Below are 17,164 nucleotides of genomic sequence, written 5' to 3'. Positions count from 1 at the left end.
AAGTCAACTTTTTTATTTCAAATAGGCATATAAAAAGCTCTTTCGAAACATCAAACTAGTTGCACAGTTCCAAAGACTTAGTCTTATAGAGAAGAACCGGCAAGAAACTCCCGGAAAACCTCAATCTCTACATATCTCCAAAAATGAATCTTCGTACTTAAAGCGTCGTACGTATTTTAATCCTTATTAAATTAATAAGTTTTCTGCAGAACTCATTCCGCATGTTAATGAATATGTAGATTAAGAGACATATTATTAAAATATTTTAATTTAATATTTCAGTGAATTCAGTTCACGGCCGCCATTAGTATTCAAAAACTGATTGTGCTTAATGGCTCGCGAAGAGATCACGTCAAAACAGAAAAATATATTTATAGACAATTTATTATCGTGGTTGGATTTAATGAGCTTTTTTCTTGTTTTTATTGCCGCAGTATTTTTAAAACAGCATTTTAGATTTCCAAAAATAGTTTATAGAGATCTTGATCTCAAATTAAGGGACAATCAAATTGAGGACAAGAGAGATTTTTGGTCTTCAGTATGATACCTATGGCCAAAATTAGACTAACTCGTCTTCCTATCCTATTGTTGGTATTCTAAAATCAATATCAGAAATACAATCAAGCAAATCAATATTTATTTAGACAAACTTTTTTACAAATGGTTCGATCGCATCGGGTACATATCGGGTATCGGTCGGGGGATACATTTCATGATGCACACAACGCATATTTTTTTTTATCTATCCGCTTGATTCTGCAAAAAATAATTACAATAAAGTATGTATGTTCATCTCTCACCTTCCTAAACGCGACCCTGAAGTTCTCCGACAAGAAGGCGTACAGCACAGGGTTGACACAGCTGTTCATGTAAGCCAGCACGTGCGAGACGATCTGCGCCGTCACCGTGAAGTACGTGATATTGTACTTGTCTAACGCCTTCACCAGCAGGATGATCTGGAAGATAAGGAACCACATGTTAATGTAGAAGAAATGCCAATTTTATTACAGCAGCACCTGCGAAGTTAAATCATCACAAGCATCCTACACTGCGGTCACCATCTTGCGTGACCAGAGCGGTGAGTAGGTATTAGCAAATCTCACTAAGTTTGGGGAGACCTTTGTCTAGCAGTGGACGTTTTTTAGCTGTGAAGACGATTCCAGGCACTCAATTTAAGAAGTTAGTTCATCACTGATTTTCGTTTCCAGCACTGGAAGTGGTGAGGGGGAGGTCGATTTTAGAGAGCTGTGCTATTGTGATATATGATTTGCAATATTGCTTCTTAATGACAATTAGAATTTTTCTTTGAGAAGTATTGTGATTTGTATGTTGTTATAAGAATGGGCTACCCATGGATGGTTGGCGCTTATTAAAACGTATTCGACCACTGGGTCGACAATGAACATGGCTCACACAATAATATTAATTCCTTTTGTAGTCCCAGCTACACAAAATCTAAGCTCAGAATTTAAAGCCGTGTTCCAAATATACCACAAAAATCCCTCCACTATTCCTTTATTATAATGTACCAAACCTCAGCCATCCATTTCACGCGAACACACATTCGCATTAGCATAATCACATATTTATTTAGCATACACAGCCTCTATTGTCTAATCCTCATCAAAAACATTTGTACCAGAAACATTTGTACCAGAAACATTTGTACCAAAAACATTTGTACATTTGTACACATATGTTCAACATTGTTGGACACGATATTGGTGGGTGCGTAAAACGGAACGATTCAATTTGAAGCTTTGAGAATGCTTAAATTAAATGCTTTTGCGCCAATAAAACCACATATTGCAGTGGTCGAATTACAGATACATATGTACATAGACAAACATACATACATATTATGTAGTGTTAAACAGATTTCGTATATAGATCTCAATATGTAGTTACAAAGATGGTCTACTTAAGTGATTTTCGGCTATGCAAGTGTCCCATCACTACTTTATTACAAAACAAATTCATACATTGCTTCTGTCAGTGTTTTTGCTATAAACTCATAAGCTACTGAACAGATTTTCTGTCTGTTTTTCTGTTAGGTTTTCATTGACCATTTTTATATGGGCATTGGTCGTAGCGAAGACGGTTTTAAACTAGGTATTTTTTAAGTAAGTATGTGTAGGGGCAGATATTTTGAAACACGGACATCGTATCAAATACTTTTCAAACCTAAACAGCTAAAGAATAACATTATAATAATTTAGCGACAAAGAAATATAAGAGCCCTAATACATCATGACGAATTAATCTCTATTGGTTTCTTATAATCCTATAGCATTAAAGCTTATCAATGAAGACCTTACTCAAAATATAATTCCCAATGAAATAATGACATTTATTTTATTCGTCTTATCTTCAGTACAATTTGGCTGTAATTATGTTTTCTTATAGATTTTATTATACGCCTTGATTTGATAATAAAAGACCTAATTTGGACGACTGATTGCTTTTTTTTTGAATATTATTGTTTATTGGCTTTAGGTTTTTCAATAATTAAGTTAGAATTTTGTTTTTTACAATACTAGTTTAGTCTGAGTATTGGTCTAAGCTGTCAACGCATACAGTAACACGGTACTCTTTATCATAAGAGGTCATAGTTACTAGTACATACAGCGCTTTCACACTAGCAATTTTTTCGCTCGTTTCCAAGGGGGATGTCACGCGAAAGACAGCAAACAATTGACTACTACCGGTAGGTACAGAAGCTGCCTGGAATCACGCCACAGATTTTTCCTAGCTTGAAAATGTTCTTATTTGTTATTTTTTTTTACTAAAGTATAAAATTCATAATTCCCAAAGACATAAGATCGAATTTCGACAATACAAAACTGCAATATAAGTAACAGTACAAGCTAAAACCAGACAAATGGCTGGTCAGTCCGGGTTTTTATCCGCCGCATCGGAGACGCGAGCTCGGCTGCGGTTTGCAATTGTCGACCTCTGATTTATTGTCACAATGAAAATTGATGGCAACGGGATTTTTGTTTTACGGAAGCTTTTACGAGTTTTTACTTTTCGCGAGATGGGATGTTTTGAGATATTTTATGTTGCTTTTAGGTCACGTTATAGTAGCTATTATCACGGTTTTTTAGGGTTCCGTACCTCAAAAGGAAAAAACGGAACCCTTATAGGATCACTTTGTTGTCCGTCTGTCTGTCTGTCTGTCTGTCTGTCTGTCTGTCAAGACCCTTTATCTCAAGAACGCGTGGACGTATCAAGCTGAAATTCACATGAAATACTCAGGTCTATTGTCCCTTTAAGCTCTGAAAATGTCAAACTTCTAAGCCAAGCCAATCAAAAGATACAGCCAATTATGTCGATATTTTCAACAAATTTTCGACACTCGCAAAGGAATCAAAACCTACAGGATACTTCCCGTAAACTCAGAGTCTTGAAATTTGGCATGAAGCATTGTCATATAATGCAAATATAGGAAAAATTGCGAAAATCTCATTTTTTTAGTTATATAATATAAAAAAAATATTTTAATAAAATGAAACTTACTATCTTATTTCTCACGAACGAATAGAGGTATCAAATTGAAATTTATACCAAATACTTAGGTCTATTGTCCCTTTAGGCAGTGAAAAAATCAAACTTCTAAGTTAACGCGATTAAAAAATACAGCAGTTATACCGACACCTTAGACGAATTTCCGTCACACGCTAGGGAATCAAAACCTACAAGGTACTTCCCGTGAACTCAGAATCTTGAAATTCGGCACGAAGCAGCGTTATATAGTACAGATAAAGGAAAAATTGCGAAAATGACAAATTTGAAGTTACATAAGATATTAAAATATTATTTTTGCTTACACGACATAAAATATTTTTTAAATAATTATAAACTTACTACCTACCTACCCTTTTTTTACATGAACGCGTAGAGATATTAATGTTGAAATTCATATCAAACACTTCTTAAATATAATTGCCTCTAAACTGTGAAAATTTTTAAATCATTCAAAGGTCATTGGGCACCTTAGTATGGAAACCATACCCACGGCGGATACGAACGAAATATAGCACAGTATAATGATAAAGGCTCTGATTTACTATGGCATTAGTCGCATCTATGTGAACCATGGGAATCTAGAGAAAATCAGGTGTAAACATCAAATATTTTCTTCATTTCAATGGGGAATTTAAACGACCAAGTTTGACGGATTTGAGAAATCAATTCTTTGTAGTGAAAGAGTATACTCGCCTTTTATTTCCATTGTCATCAGGTCAGGATCTGATGATGGAAATCCTGAGAAATCGAGGGCAACTATCAGAAATTGTAGGCATGCATAGGATTAAAACTTGATTCTCAGATGTATGTCTGGTGATACTATCAAACAGTGAAAGTTTAGAGCTTACCTGATGATGGAGACGTGAGAAAGTTGAGAGAACTCTATGTATGTTTAAAAAATAAAAGATCCAATTAGTAGTGAATTCTCATCTCCTAAAATAAAATAAGCTCCAACACAAGGTTACGTTATAAATTGTAAAGGAGTTCCCATAACTATATCTGATCTTTGCTATCGATCCCACAATGGCAGTTAAACCTATCTATGTGGAAAGTCTTCGCCAATACAAATTAAATAAGTCCAAACACGTGGTAGTTGCAACATACCGTTCAGGAGTTCCCTCGACTCTCTGTGGTCTCCATAATCAAATCAGCTCCAAACCTTCACTGTTTACAAGTACCCTCAAAAATACACTCACATGTCTGGTTTTGACTCGATGCGTGCCTACAATATTCAAGAGTTGCCCTCGATTTCTCAGGGTTTCCAGATCCTCATCAGATCCTGGTCATCCGAATTGGCATCTTCTTTCTTTATGAAAAGTCTTTAACAATAAAAACTAGCATTGCAACCTGTACAATCCTCTGAAACTGCTTGTCTTTTATATTTTTCAAACGATCCTGGACATTCGTCTCCATGGAGTTTTAATAAAATATTTATATTCAAAGAAACGTCATAATATTCTCCAAGATTTAAAACTACTTTGATTCATGTCCGCCACTTTTTACAAAGCGGGTGAGATATGCCCAATGACCTTTAAGACATAATTAGTTATTTTCAATCAGATTTCTGAATGATGACTATAAAATGTTGTATATAAATAACTTTAATCAAATAACTTTTACACGGTACTGGCCTACTATTTTAGTTATATTATAAAATAAAAAATATTAACTATTTTGACTCTCACGAAATTACCATAACTATGATTGTTCTAAACTGAACGGTTGGCGCGAGACTCGCTTTTTATCTATACAGGATTTGTACGGAACCCTCGGTGCGCGAGTCCGACTCGCACTTGGCCGGTTTATTATTAAATGAAAAATGCATTTTAAAACTGATGCATTTTGAAACTAAACTATGTCGCGGTTTGCTTCGTCTCATACTCAGCTTTAAAACTGGATACAGCTGAGTATCAGGACTATCTGACCTCCTCAACCCATTAAGGTAGACAACCTTATACATCAGAATAACGTAATACACGCTTATTTTATCCAATCTCAAAAATTTGTTCCCCCGGCATGCGGGTAAAACCGCCGCCAACCGCTAGTTTTAAACCCAAAAGCGACACACTACAAAACAAGTAACAAACAGAATACAATATTTGAGTTCTCCACACTTTCACAATCTGTCCTTCAAAACTTAAACACTATGAAGACCTAAAATGTCAAAGGAATACTAATTGTGACAAATTAGTCGGAGTTAAACTAAAACATCTGTTGTAAGCCTTTGACCCTATTGTTCGTTTAATTAAGTTAGTTCTAATGGGAGCCGCAATCGTTTAGCCTGAAGTGTCCAGTCTGTTTTATAATTGTCTAATTATGTCTAGTCTATGTCACACGGGGTATTATGTAGAATTACTAACGCTTTTTGGGCTTTAAATTTTCATTTGTAGGTTGGTTAAATCGTTTTAAAATAACGTTTTCTAAGTTTGTTTGTAAACGGTAATTACTCAAATCTTTTGTTTACATGTAGCTACGTTACCAGTGACTGCTATATTTAGGTAGATGCTATGAAATAATGTCGGGTACCTCGATGAAAGAAGCCTTTGGCTTACCTAAGTGAAAGCTAGTTATTGGGTTGAAGAGGTCAGACAGATACTCGCGCAATTAGACTGGGAACTGATCCTAAAATAGTAACTCTCACTCGACATCAAAAAACCACAAATATGAGTATCAAATGAATCAGCCGACTAATTTGGATAGCTTACAAAACCAACAAACTAACCCATAATATGAGTTAGGATTATCACATGTTTATTTCAATTAGCAGAGTTAATTACCGGGAACGAAATATTAATATTTACCAAATAATTTGCTTATTTGAAAATTTTATTAATAACAGCAATGTTCAAGAGTCTAGACGTATTTAATTCTACATTTTCAAATTATTACTCATATCATCATTAAATTCCTGCTCAATTTGAAGTGCCCATTGAACATATTAATATGTAATTTTCAACGTGATTTTGCTTATTAAATAATAATGAACTAAAATCTGTAATTATTTTATCAAAGCCCCTTAGTTTAATGAAACAGACAATATTAATACGATGGATAAGTGAAATTTATGATCAAGGAAAATTACTTTCCACATTAAACCTTCAATGGTTTTAAATACCTAACAGAATCTCACACTAGTGGATTTTCCGTTCAGTTTTATTGCGGGGCGTTATCAAACAATTGACAACTATCGGATTAACGGATCAATCGATGACAGTTGAATTACAACTATGGAATCAATTGATGATAGAATAGGGTAGTGTCCAGGGTCGAAATAATGAAATAATATTTAGTCCGCTTTTTAGATAATCAAAAAATATTGGATACGTATTTTTTCTTTTTTTAATTAAACATAAAATGACAAAGATAATACACTTCAAAAATTAGGAGTGGGGGCCTTTTACGTCACAGTGTCCTGAAAATTGTAGCAACTTGTGACGTCACACTCAACTTTAACACGCTATATCTTAACAAGTTCTGATCCAATTTAAAAAAGAAAAAATACGTATCGCTTAATTTTGGACAGTCTACAAGACGGACTAATTATTATTTTTTAGGAAACTAGCCTATTTGTCACAAACGTAATCACTATAGCCATTATAGAACAAAGTCGTCTGTAGCATCTAAGTATAGGCGTAAAAGCATCCGCGATAGAAGGACTACACGGATTTTATTTAAATAAGAAGTTTTTTCGCATTTATAATATTGTTGGGCACGTGTAACTAGGTATATTCCTTGAAAAAGTAGAACATAGACGCACATATAGCACTTACCTAGTCAGCTAAGTATAATCGAGTCACTAGATTCAGGATTCCTGACACTAAACGCCATTCGAGGAACTACAAGTGCCTCCATTACTTGTTCCTAATTTGATTCCTGTACGGTCTAGACGGATTTTATTACGCGAAAAAAGATCTCCTTGTCTGGAATCTTCTACTAAAGATTTTTTGCGACCTTTCGGAGTAAATAATTATCATGTCTTTGGAAATAAGACGTATTTAATCTGTATTTTGTTTAATAAGTACCTAGTTCAAATTCTATTAACGGTTTTTTGTTAATCAATGAATTTTAAGGGTTGTATTAATAGGTCTTCAATGAATTGAGCGATTTAAAAAGAAACCCATTTATATCTGTCTAAGGGGATTCGCAAAAAGGCTCGTTTCTATACACAAGACAAACTCATATTTTCTAAGAACCCGTTTAATTGGCAATTAAGTTAAATTATAGGACGAGACTGATGCTGTCCATTTTGAGATTTTTCTTAATTAAACAAAAATGTACAAACAACTGAGAGATGGTACTAATCTAGACACACGGCAGTGTGTCCGCCAAGTTCGAGCAAAAAAAGCGACACACCGGCCGTGGGTTATATTACACGAACCATTTCGGGCCAAATTCGACCCCCCTATAACTCAAAATCTATTTTATTTACGCATATCAAATTTCTAGTATCTGTTGAGACCCCCTCACTTATCTAAAATACAAAATTTCATTAATATACCCATTGTAGGTCTTGAGATATTGACGTCAGAAAATCGCTATTTTTACTATACACTCACTGACTGACTGACTGACTCACTCATCAAAAACCTAGACCACTTCCAATGGTCGTATTGACTTGAAATTTGGCATGTAGGTAGGTCTTAATGTCAAGGTAAAGGGAAAAATCTGAAAATGGCCAAGTGTGAGTCGGTTTCAAAATAATGAAGGTGTTTTATACCCGGTGTAAATTTATACCCCTAAGGGACTAAAACGAACTAAATTTATCTATTTTTATATAATATATCTTCGAATGGTCGTACCGATCTGAAAACGGCCAAGTGTGAATCACTTTCGAAAATAACGAATGTGTAACTTTGATCCACGAACATAATATATGATAACATGTCATGTCAGTCAGTTGGTAAATCTAGTCCATTTAGTTAATCTAGTTCATTTCTTTGTAAGAAGCATAGTGCATATTCAAAAATCTGAAAGATAGTATATATGAGACATTTCCTTAACTAACTTAATCATAAGAAAAAAATAAACAACCTTACAAAAATAAATGAAATCCCACCCAAAACAAAAATGTGAAAGACTGCCAAGTTCGATGATATGGGAATGCTTCGCCTATAAAAGAAGTGAGATCTGAATAAGTACCAAGTTCCATACACATACCTCAGTTAAAAATAGTTACTTTTTAATGATGTTACTTGGCAAGTTTTAATAGAAAATAAAATACTAGATTCATTGCGTTTAGTAGGTTTATAACAAGGTGTGTGAAAACTTGCCAAGTAACATCATCAAAAAGTAACTATTTTTAACTGAGGTATGTGTATGGAACTTGGTACTTATTCAGATCTCACTTCTTTTATAGGCGAAGCATTCCCATATCATCGAACTTGGCAGTCTTTCACATTTTTGTTTTGGGTGGGATTGCTCATTTACTGCGCTAATTGCAGATTTATTTTTTCCTGTAGCTAACGATGGAAAAACTTATTGAAAGTATTGGATGCTAATTACTTTAGTTCAGCAGTTACACACGTTAATTAATTTATCTATTTAAAATGAAGCCACATGTTGTTGGAAATAAAATCGTTACAATTTATACGGTGAATACTCCTTTATATCTCACCCTAGCTAATATTTAAAAGCGAATGTTGTTCACAATAATATGACTAAACTGTTTTGGGTAACATTAAAATTTGACCAAAATACAGACGATTCTTATTATTCTATTGTATCTGGCCTGGCAACAACACATTAGAATAAAAAATAATTAATGATAAAGATTTTTTTCTCACCTGTATCGGGCACCAGCAGACAGCAAACACCACGACGACAACCACAACCATCCTTGTCACCTTCTTCCTCCCCCTCCGGCTCTCAGCCGACACCCTCCCCCCCGGAGCACTCTTCCACAACCTCGTCAGCATACACATATACAACACACTAATCAAAGCTAGAGGAATCACATAAGAAGACAGGAAGAAAGACATCTGGAAACCCAGTTTGCTATAACCATGCTCCTCAAGGAACACGCACGAAGAATGGTTCCTATGGAAGTAGGAGTACTCCCGCTCCCCATGGCAAATACCCACGGGGATCGCAGTGGTTAATATCACCACCCATATACAAGCTATGGCTAGTAAAGCGTTCTTCTCTGTTCTGATAGACATGGACGCTATGGGATGGACTACTGCCATGAACCTGTCCAGAGACATGAGAACTAGGGTGTAGACTGAGGCATGAGCTGTCACCACTATGAAGTATTGCACCACTTTGCACCATAAGTCCCCGAAGGGCCATCGTGGCATGACATAATCGGTAGCAGTGAAGGGTACGCAGAATATGACGAAGAGTAGATCAGCGACAGCCAGGTTTATAATAAGAAGGTTTGTGGTGGATCTCATGCCAGGGTTGGCAGCGACGACAAGAACGACCAAAGCATTGCCGACAAGTCCGACAATGCCGATGAATCCGAAGAAGATGGGGACAACCCTTGAAACGACCTTCTCCAAGAGTTCTCCGTTTTCGTATTCGCTGCTGTAGTTACATCCTCCGAGTAAAGCCTCCTCGCTGGTCAGGTTGAGGCATATGCTCATAAATTCGTCTTCTGTCGACTCCATTTTGAAGGTTTATCGTTCTAATTCTTCATATCTCGTGAGTTTCTGAAACAAAGAGAATTATTCGATTATTACAACGGTACATTTCAGATAAATATTATCTTAGCACACATTCCGAAGTAAATACATATTTTAGCAGAAACCTTGTGTAGATTACGTCATATCGAGGTTTTATATTATTATCTGAGACCCGCACACAATATTTTATGTCTAATGTCTTTAGGAGTGATATCGAATAAAATATATTGCTAACGGGTTACGCAGAGGACTCATTCTCACAGAAGTTTATCTAGAAAAACAATAATTCACCGAAAAACTTCAGTATTCATGCGAGATAATTTTATTAACTCTTAGTAATGTTTTTAAGCTTATTCCATGGAGTGCAAAATGACTGGCGGATATGTCATAACACAAAATCTCCTGTGAAAGTAGCGCGCCAAAATGCGAGTTTTCATGGTAGGACGGATGCTACTAGCACCGCCCTTTCAATCACTAATCAATCAGAACCTCTCCAACTTTGACAGATTGGTTTTGATTTGACAATCACGCCCGTTTTGCGTTACTTGACCTACAAGAAGGCGCTTGGCCTACCTACCCTTTGGCTTCTCCGCTATGTTTCTTTCCTACGTGGCTTTTTCCTATGGGATCAAGAAAATCTTTTTCAACTTTTCTGTGTTTCCAAATGTTCGTCCCATTCCCTTAACAACGTAATTAGTTCTCATTGTTTTTGTACTTTTGCTATAATTTACAATTAGTGAATCGTTTCTTTTGATTGCCGTTCTGTTTCCTGTGTAATGGAAGTTTCCTAAGCATGGGGTATTGTTTGATGTTTACATGCCATGCTCTTTGTGATCGGTGTAATTTGTGTAATGCGTGTGTTATGGTGAAGGAATATTTTTAGATGTAGGAAACTTTTTGGATTATGATTTTGATAAGGTGAGTGGTTTATGGGATGAAGAAAAGATGTTTGGAATTGATAATCTATTTTTACTAATATTACAAAGAAGATACATTTTTGGTTTCTTTGTTTGAACCCAAAAGGTTCCAACACTACTAAAATGATTTAAAAAATTCTATCAGTATTGATAGTTTTTATATGGGTACGAGAGTTCCCAAGGGAAGCGGATGAAACTGCGTGCAACTGCTAGGTTTTAATTAGAATTCTAACGGAATGTAATAATTTAAGTAGTATTTAAATGTATACGGTAAAACAGCGACATTTAATTACGATGGAAACAATATTTTCTTAGAATTTTTCTACTACTTTCTGAGATTTCTTGAAATCGGAAACTTTAGCGAAAAACAATTTGCTACATTATACTTGGCAGATGTGAGTACACATTCTGGCCGTAAAAAATACTTTTTAAGTGAATTCGGTAAGTTATTTGTTGACCAAAAACTTTGGTTGGGAGTTTACAAGTTTCGGGTCTTCTTTTTAAACTAACTTCTTTGGAACTAGTAAATATTTCTATATCTGCTTGTTATGCCTTAGTTAAGTTGGTTTTATGAACATAATTTGAGGTTATCTAGAATTACACTTTTTCTTTTACGTATGTTTTGGATTACCGCCAGAACCAATTTGGCTACCTACCCTCTGTTTAAAACACTTCAAGTCTTTTTATTTCATAAAGCTTTTCTTTGTGGTAAATAAAACCATGCACATAGCTTTGTTATTGTTTTGTTTTGTACCATTCATTTTGTTTCTTTTATTACGCCTGCCAAAACTAAATTTACTTTTCAATTATTATCTTTTAATGCAGACATCTGTGAAACACTCTTTATATATAAAACAAGACAAAGTTATCGATGAAAAAAAAAAATAACCATTTGGTCCATAACGTCGAAAACCTTAGAAGACCTAAGAATACTTCAACGTTTTTCCTAGATATGTTTTGAAGAAATATTCCCAAAATAAGTAGCAAAAATATTTTTGATACTTGTACAGAAATAACAAAAACTGAGCACGTGTGAGCTCAGTACAATAAGCATTGTTATTTGTAGTCTTTCATATTCGCAGCAAAATCCAAATGACTACATATGTATGGCACGTGAACAATTTGAATACACCTCGAGACAACGGAAGATAAGGACAGAATTTTATCATATATTGTACAAAATACTATATCATAAATATAGTTTTGGAAAACACATTTTAAGACTAGCTTCCGCCCGCGGCTTTGCCCGCGTAAAGTTCGGTTATATGGCGTTTCCAAGAGAATTATTCAAAATATATCAAGGTCAACTCTATCTCTATACCAAATTTTATTAAAATCAGTTCAGTGGTTTAGACAGACAGAGTTACTTTCGCATTTATAATTTTAGTAGGGATAAAATAAATAAAGTGGTTAGCTGTTTCTTTTGGAATTACCTCCCATATCCAGATCAAATATAACCCACCAAAAGTGAAATGAATAATTAACGTGTAGAAATACAATGGTATCACGTACCAACTGAAATATTTGTGAAACATGAGCACGTATTCACTTCAATATTCGCTACGCCAGTCCATGATCTCACCTTGACAAATATCAAGTAAACCATTAAGAGAAACAGACATTCAAAAATTTATTGGTAAACCAGTATAATTAAATAGCTTGGTAGTTATACTTTCCCTAAAAACAACAATTATTCACATTACTATCTTATGCCTACGACTTTGTTCGCGTGAAATAGTGCCTTCCGGCAGATTTTGTTGGTTGGTTTGACCAATAAGCGGCGCTCTATGTCCGAAAAAAAAAACATTTTTATGTAATAAAAACTATCCTCTGTCCTTTTTTAAGTTCCAAACTATGTCTGTACCAAATTTCACACAAATCGGTTCAGCAGTTTAGGCATGAAAAAAAGACAGACAGACAGAGTTACTTTCACATTTATAATATTAGTAAGGATTAGGATAAAGAGGAATACATATTTTTTTTTGACATAGAACTCAGAGACTGACTCGTGGAACTATTGTCAAAATTATATCTTTAAATATGACTTGACTCTTTGAATATAACTACAGTGATAACAAATAGAAAAGCCGACGAATACACACTAAATATGAGTTAAAGTGACAGCAAATAAGACAATAACTATAAAAACTAAATTCCAGTACACAGTCATAGTGGTCGTTATTGTTGAAATTCATGAGAAGTTCATGAAGCCATGGCTATGTGTGAAGGAATTTATATCGAGTGTTCGCGGTAAATGCATTATGTTTATGAAGCGGGTAATGTGTTGGATCATTTGTGGGTCTGGCTGGAGATATTTAGATCTAGATAACATGCGTTATGAGTTCACTTATATTATCATTATTAGAGTTCCGTACCCAAAGGGTAAAACGGGACCCTATTGATTTCGCTCCTCTGTCCATCCGTTCGTCCGTCCGTTTGTCACTAGGCTGTATCTCATGAACCGTGATAGTTACAGAGCTGAAAATTTCACAGATTACACAGACATATTTTTGTTGCCGCTATAACAACAAATACTGAAAACTAGAATTAAATAAATATTTTGGGGGGCTCCCATACAACAAACGTGATTTTTTTGTCCGTTTTATAAATAATGGTACGGAACCCACCGTGCGCGAGTCCGACTCGCACTTGACCGGTTTTTAACATAACAGCTTAATATTCACATACAAGTCTACAGCAGAGTAAGCAAAGTAAAATTTTGAAACCCCTATGTAGCTCTATGACTATGCCTATCTTCATCCTAACGGGGCTGTGGTATTGCTCAAAAGATTGACCGCACTCCTGATACACAAAGGGTTGTATAAGAAACAAAGGTCAGTATGTCTGACACTCCCCCCGGCTGAAACACACAGACAATGCAACCGCATCGGGACATGGATACGGAACCCGAAAAATGGCTTTGTCATTTATTTCCTACATTTAAAATGGAGCTAGACAAGCGAATGATCAAATTATTCTCACATTGAATGGTTGGCAAACCGAATTCGTTTAAAATCACTGCACACTGCATACTGCATGGGCCGCGCTTTTTGTGAGCTCGTTCTAGATTGGAGGGCACGAATTTTTTATATCAATCACTGACCAGGCTATAGTTTTTTGATTGCTACGATCGTTGTGTTTTTGGTTGGAGCTTATGAAGCTGAAAAGTTTTATTTTTTGGACGCTCTAGTCTCAAGAACTACAAAAGTGATTTAAATAGCTCATTTATCGAGTTAGGCTCCATTCCAAAGGGCGCAAAACTAGTGCAATTGTAATTATGATTGCAGCATTTTACAACCTGATATTCTCTTTCTTATTTCTGTCATACTTACGAAGATTGCTGCGACTTTTAGGTACGGGAAGTGCACCATTTAATCATAACGATAACCAAACCATAACCAGCCGTTTACTGCTCATTGGTCGAATCGGCGATTTGGTAACTGAAAATGGTTCGGTTATCGTTTTAGTTAAATGGTGCTATTCACCGTTAAAGTAACATTTGAGTATACCCAGGCAAGACTCATTTACGATGAGAATAAGCATCAGGTAGGTAAATTGACTAGAAATATTACCAAAAAAATATGTTACAACCACTTACGGTTATACTCCTGAACAAGTATTACATAAAAGCCAGTGGATTTCCACTACTTAGGCCTTTATAGCCGTTCACGAAACTCACTCATAAAAGACATCATAACAGTTTTCTTACCCAACATTTACAAGATAAGTATATAATATAAAAAAAAATCTTTTCATAGAGTTTCTTGCCGGCTCTTCTCCATGAGAACAACTTTGGAACCGTGCAACTAGTGTGATGTTTCATAGGAGCCTGCAAAGGCCTATTTGAAAAAAAAAATTGCCTTTGACTTCTATTCATTTTGTCACTAGGCTATGTCATGAACCGTGATAGTTGGACATTTATAATTTTAATTGACGCTGATAGAAAAATACAGTGTTTTGTACTTTGAAGGACTCTTCTTCCCTTTAGTAATTTGTCCAGGAGTTAGTAACCAACTTTTGTTATAGTGATGTGGAAACACTACTGACTCCTTTATGACTTGACAAAAGTATAAAGAATCTTTTCATGGTTCCATTCCTCTCTAACATAGAGTTAAGCAACACTTTTGGCGGTGACCATCATCTAGTCATGATGGGTTCTCCAGTGGTTCGGGTAGATACGTTAAATTGCTGGGCTTCGGCTGTAATTTAAACATTTTTGGCGATTATTACGAGAACATTGACCAATAAATACCTACATACAATCTGCTGCACGTATTCTATCTCTAAATAACGATATTTTCGACATTTCTTTCTAACTTCTATCATTTACCAATATTCTCGCTCTTAACGGCTCCAAAGATAACTAATATCTTTTTCGATCGTGCTCCGAAGCAATCTCAGTACTTGAGCTCTTCACCGAATCGATTGGCGCAATCAGCTTACAAGTGCTGGTGAAAAATATTAAATGTATTTCTTAGTAAGTACTTTCTAATACCTTTACTTGGTTGTATTAGTTTCATTGGAATACTGAGGGAAATTGTACTTTGTGTAAGTGGATAAAAAATAGGCTTAAAACTATGGTTCACTGTCGGGTTTATATCATTACAGCTTTTTTGCATTTTAACCGACTTCCCAAAAAGAAGAAGGTTTTAAAGTAGAAAGCTTTTCAGTATTATATGATTTGGAATATTTAAAGATATATTGTGTATATCGCTTTTCATATGTAATAAATATTTTTTCCTTGGCAGTAAAATTGTTACAGGTACTTTAACCATAGTTTCTGAGATAACCGCATTCGAATAAACAAAATCTTCAGCTTCATAAATACAGATATGAACTAACGACTGTTTAATGTAACTTTAAATAACAACAAGATATCTTTGACCGTTGTTAGAACAAAGACTTTTAAACTAAGTTTAAAATATCTTTTGTTAAGTTTGCGCCTCTTGAGAGTGTTAGTTTTAAATGGTTTATAATCTGTGGAATTTTCTAGCATTCCCAAGTCCCCGCAGGCTGCAAACTTTTAGTCGGCCGATAGTTTGCACGGACTGGTAAATCAGTATTAAATAATCAGATAAATGGTAGTGCGCATATTACGATGATTAGGTACCCAGCCTTGGAAATACTGAATAAGAAGTTTGATAGGATTCACAATAAACTTGACAGTCAGCCACAACAACAGCAGCAGCAACAGTTAAAAGTTAAAGAAAATCTTGATTCCAATAAAAGTTTTCATTCGGTCTGATATCGGCTAAATATCTTGTCTTTGTAATGTGCGTATGTAGTACCATTCATTTTCATACTGATTTATGACCTCAAAATATCGGAAGATTAGAAGTCTACATTGTGTTTGTATCTGTATAAATAGTTTTTTAATACATGACTACTAAAGTATTTGTATCTAAAGCTCTATTTATAAGTTCAATATGATCGAAATAAGAATCGAAATGTTATATATTTTATTCGAATAGGTACGCTAAGAAAATGTAATATTGCAGACAAAAAATATGAACAACAATATTCTTTTTACGAGTAGGTAGACCTTGATAGAGAAGTAACATTTTATTTTGGTTCATTCAGCTTTTAGGGTACCGTCATTCAGATACGAAACCGGAATGCTTGTAGAATATCTTTAGAATCATAGTAAGTTTTTCCTATTAATCTAGAAAGTCAACCTCAAAAAAACTGATGGGAAAATGTGTTTCTTTTTTATATTTATCTGTAAGGTTTTCATTATTTCACTGTGAAAATGTGTTCAAATGGTCATACCGATAGTATGCCTTTTTTTATCTCAGTGAGAATTCCCATGGAGTAACCTCAAACCAGGGGTTGCTGGAAGGGTGTGGCAAAGTCTTACCGGCGAAAAACCTATCTGGTGTTGCCTTATTTCATCTATGGTAGAGGACATGGATAATGGCAATGGTATAGGTAAAGTATTCTTTCAGACTATCCCTAGGCAACCTAGCTCGACTCGCGCTTACCCACTTTTTATTCCCGATATCTATACATATAGGGTAAGGATGCCAATTATGAGATACCATTTCTATTTTTGACTATAAAAACAAAACTATTACATTTGGAGCACTCTGAGATATA

At 35.0% G+C, this 17,164-nt stretch overlaps 1 protein-coding gene across 4 annotated transcripts in view; it reads right to left on the bottom strand.

Moving 5' to 3' along the window:
• LOC110382001 (allatostatin-A receptor) overlaps positions 1 to 17,164 on the bottom strand; it is a 156,024-nt gene that overhangs the window by 17,716 nt on the left and 121,144 nt on the right. For all 4 annotated transcript variants that reach the window (XM_064039737.1, XM_049843744.2, XM_064039726.1 and 1 more), the window contains 2 exons: positions 9,312 to 10,178; positions 801 to 956 (listed from right to left, as the gene is read on the bottom strand). In XM_064039737.1, coding sequence (XP_063895807.1) covers positions 801 to 956; positions 9,312 to 10,136 — 981 coding nt within the window. In that variant the 5' untranslated portion in view covers positions 10,137 to 10,178. The remainder of the gene's footprint in view (positions 1 to 800; positions 957 to 9,311; positions 10,179 to 17,164) is intronic.

The sequence above is a fragment of the Helicoverpa armigera genome, chromosome 2 (assembly GCF_030705265.1).
Source record: "Helicoverpa armigera isolate CAAS_96S chromosome 2, ASM3070526v1, whole genome shotgun sequence".
Lineage (NCBI taxonomy): Eukaryota > Metazoa > Arthropoda > Insecta > Lepidoptera > Noctuidae > Helicoverpa > Helicoverpa armigera.
Note: the sequence above shows the minus strand (reverse complement) of the source record. Positions and strands in the feature narration are given on the sequence as shown.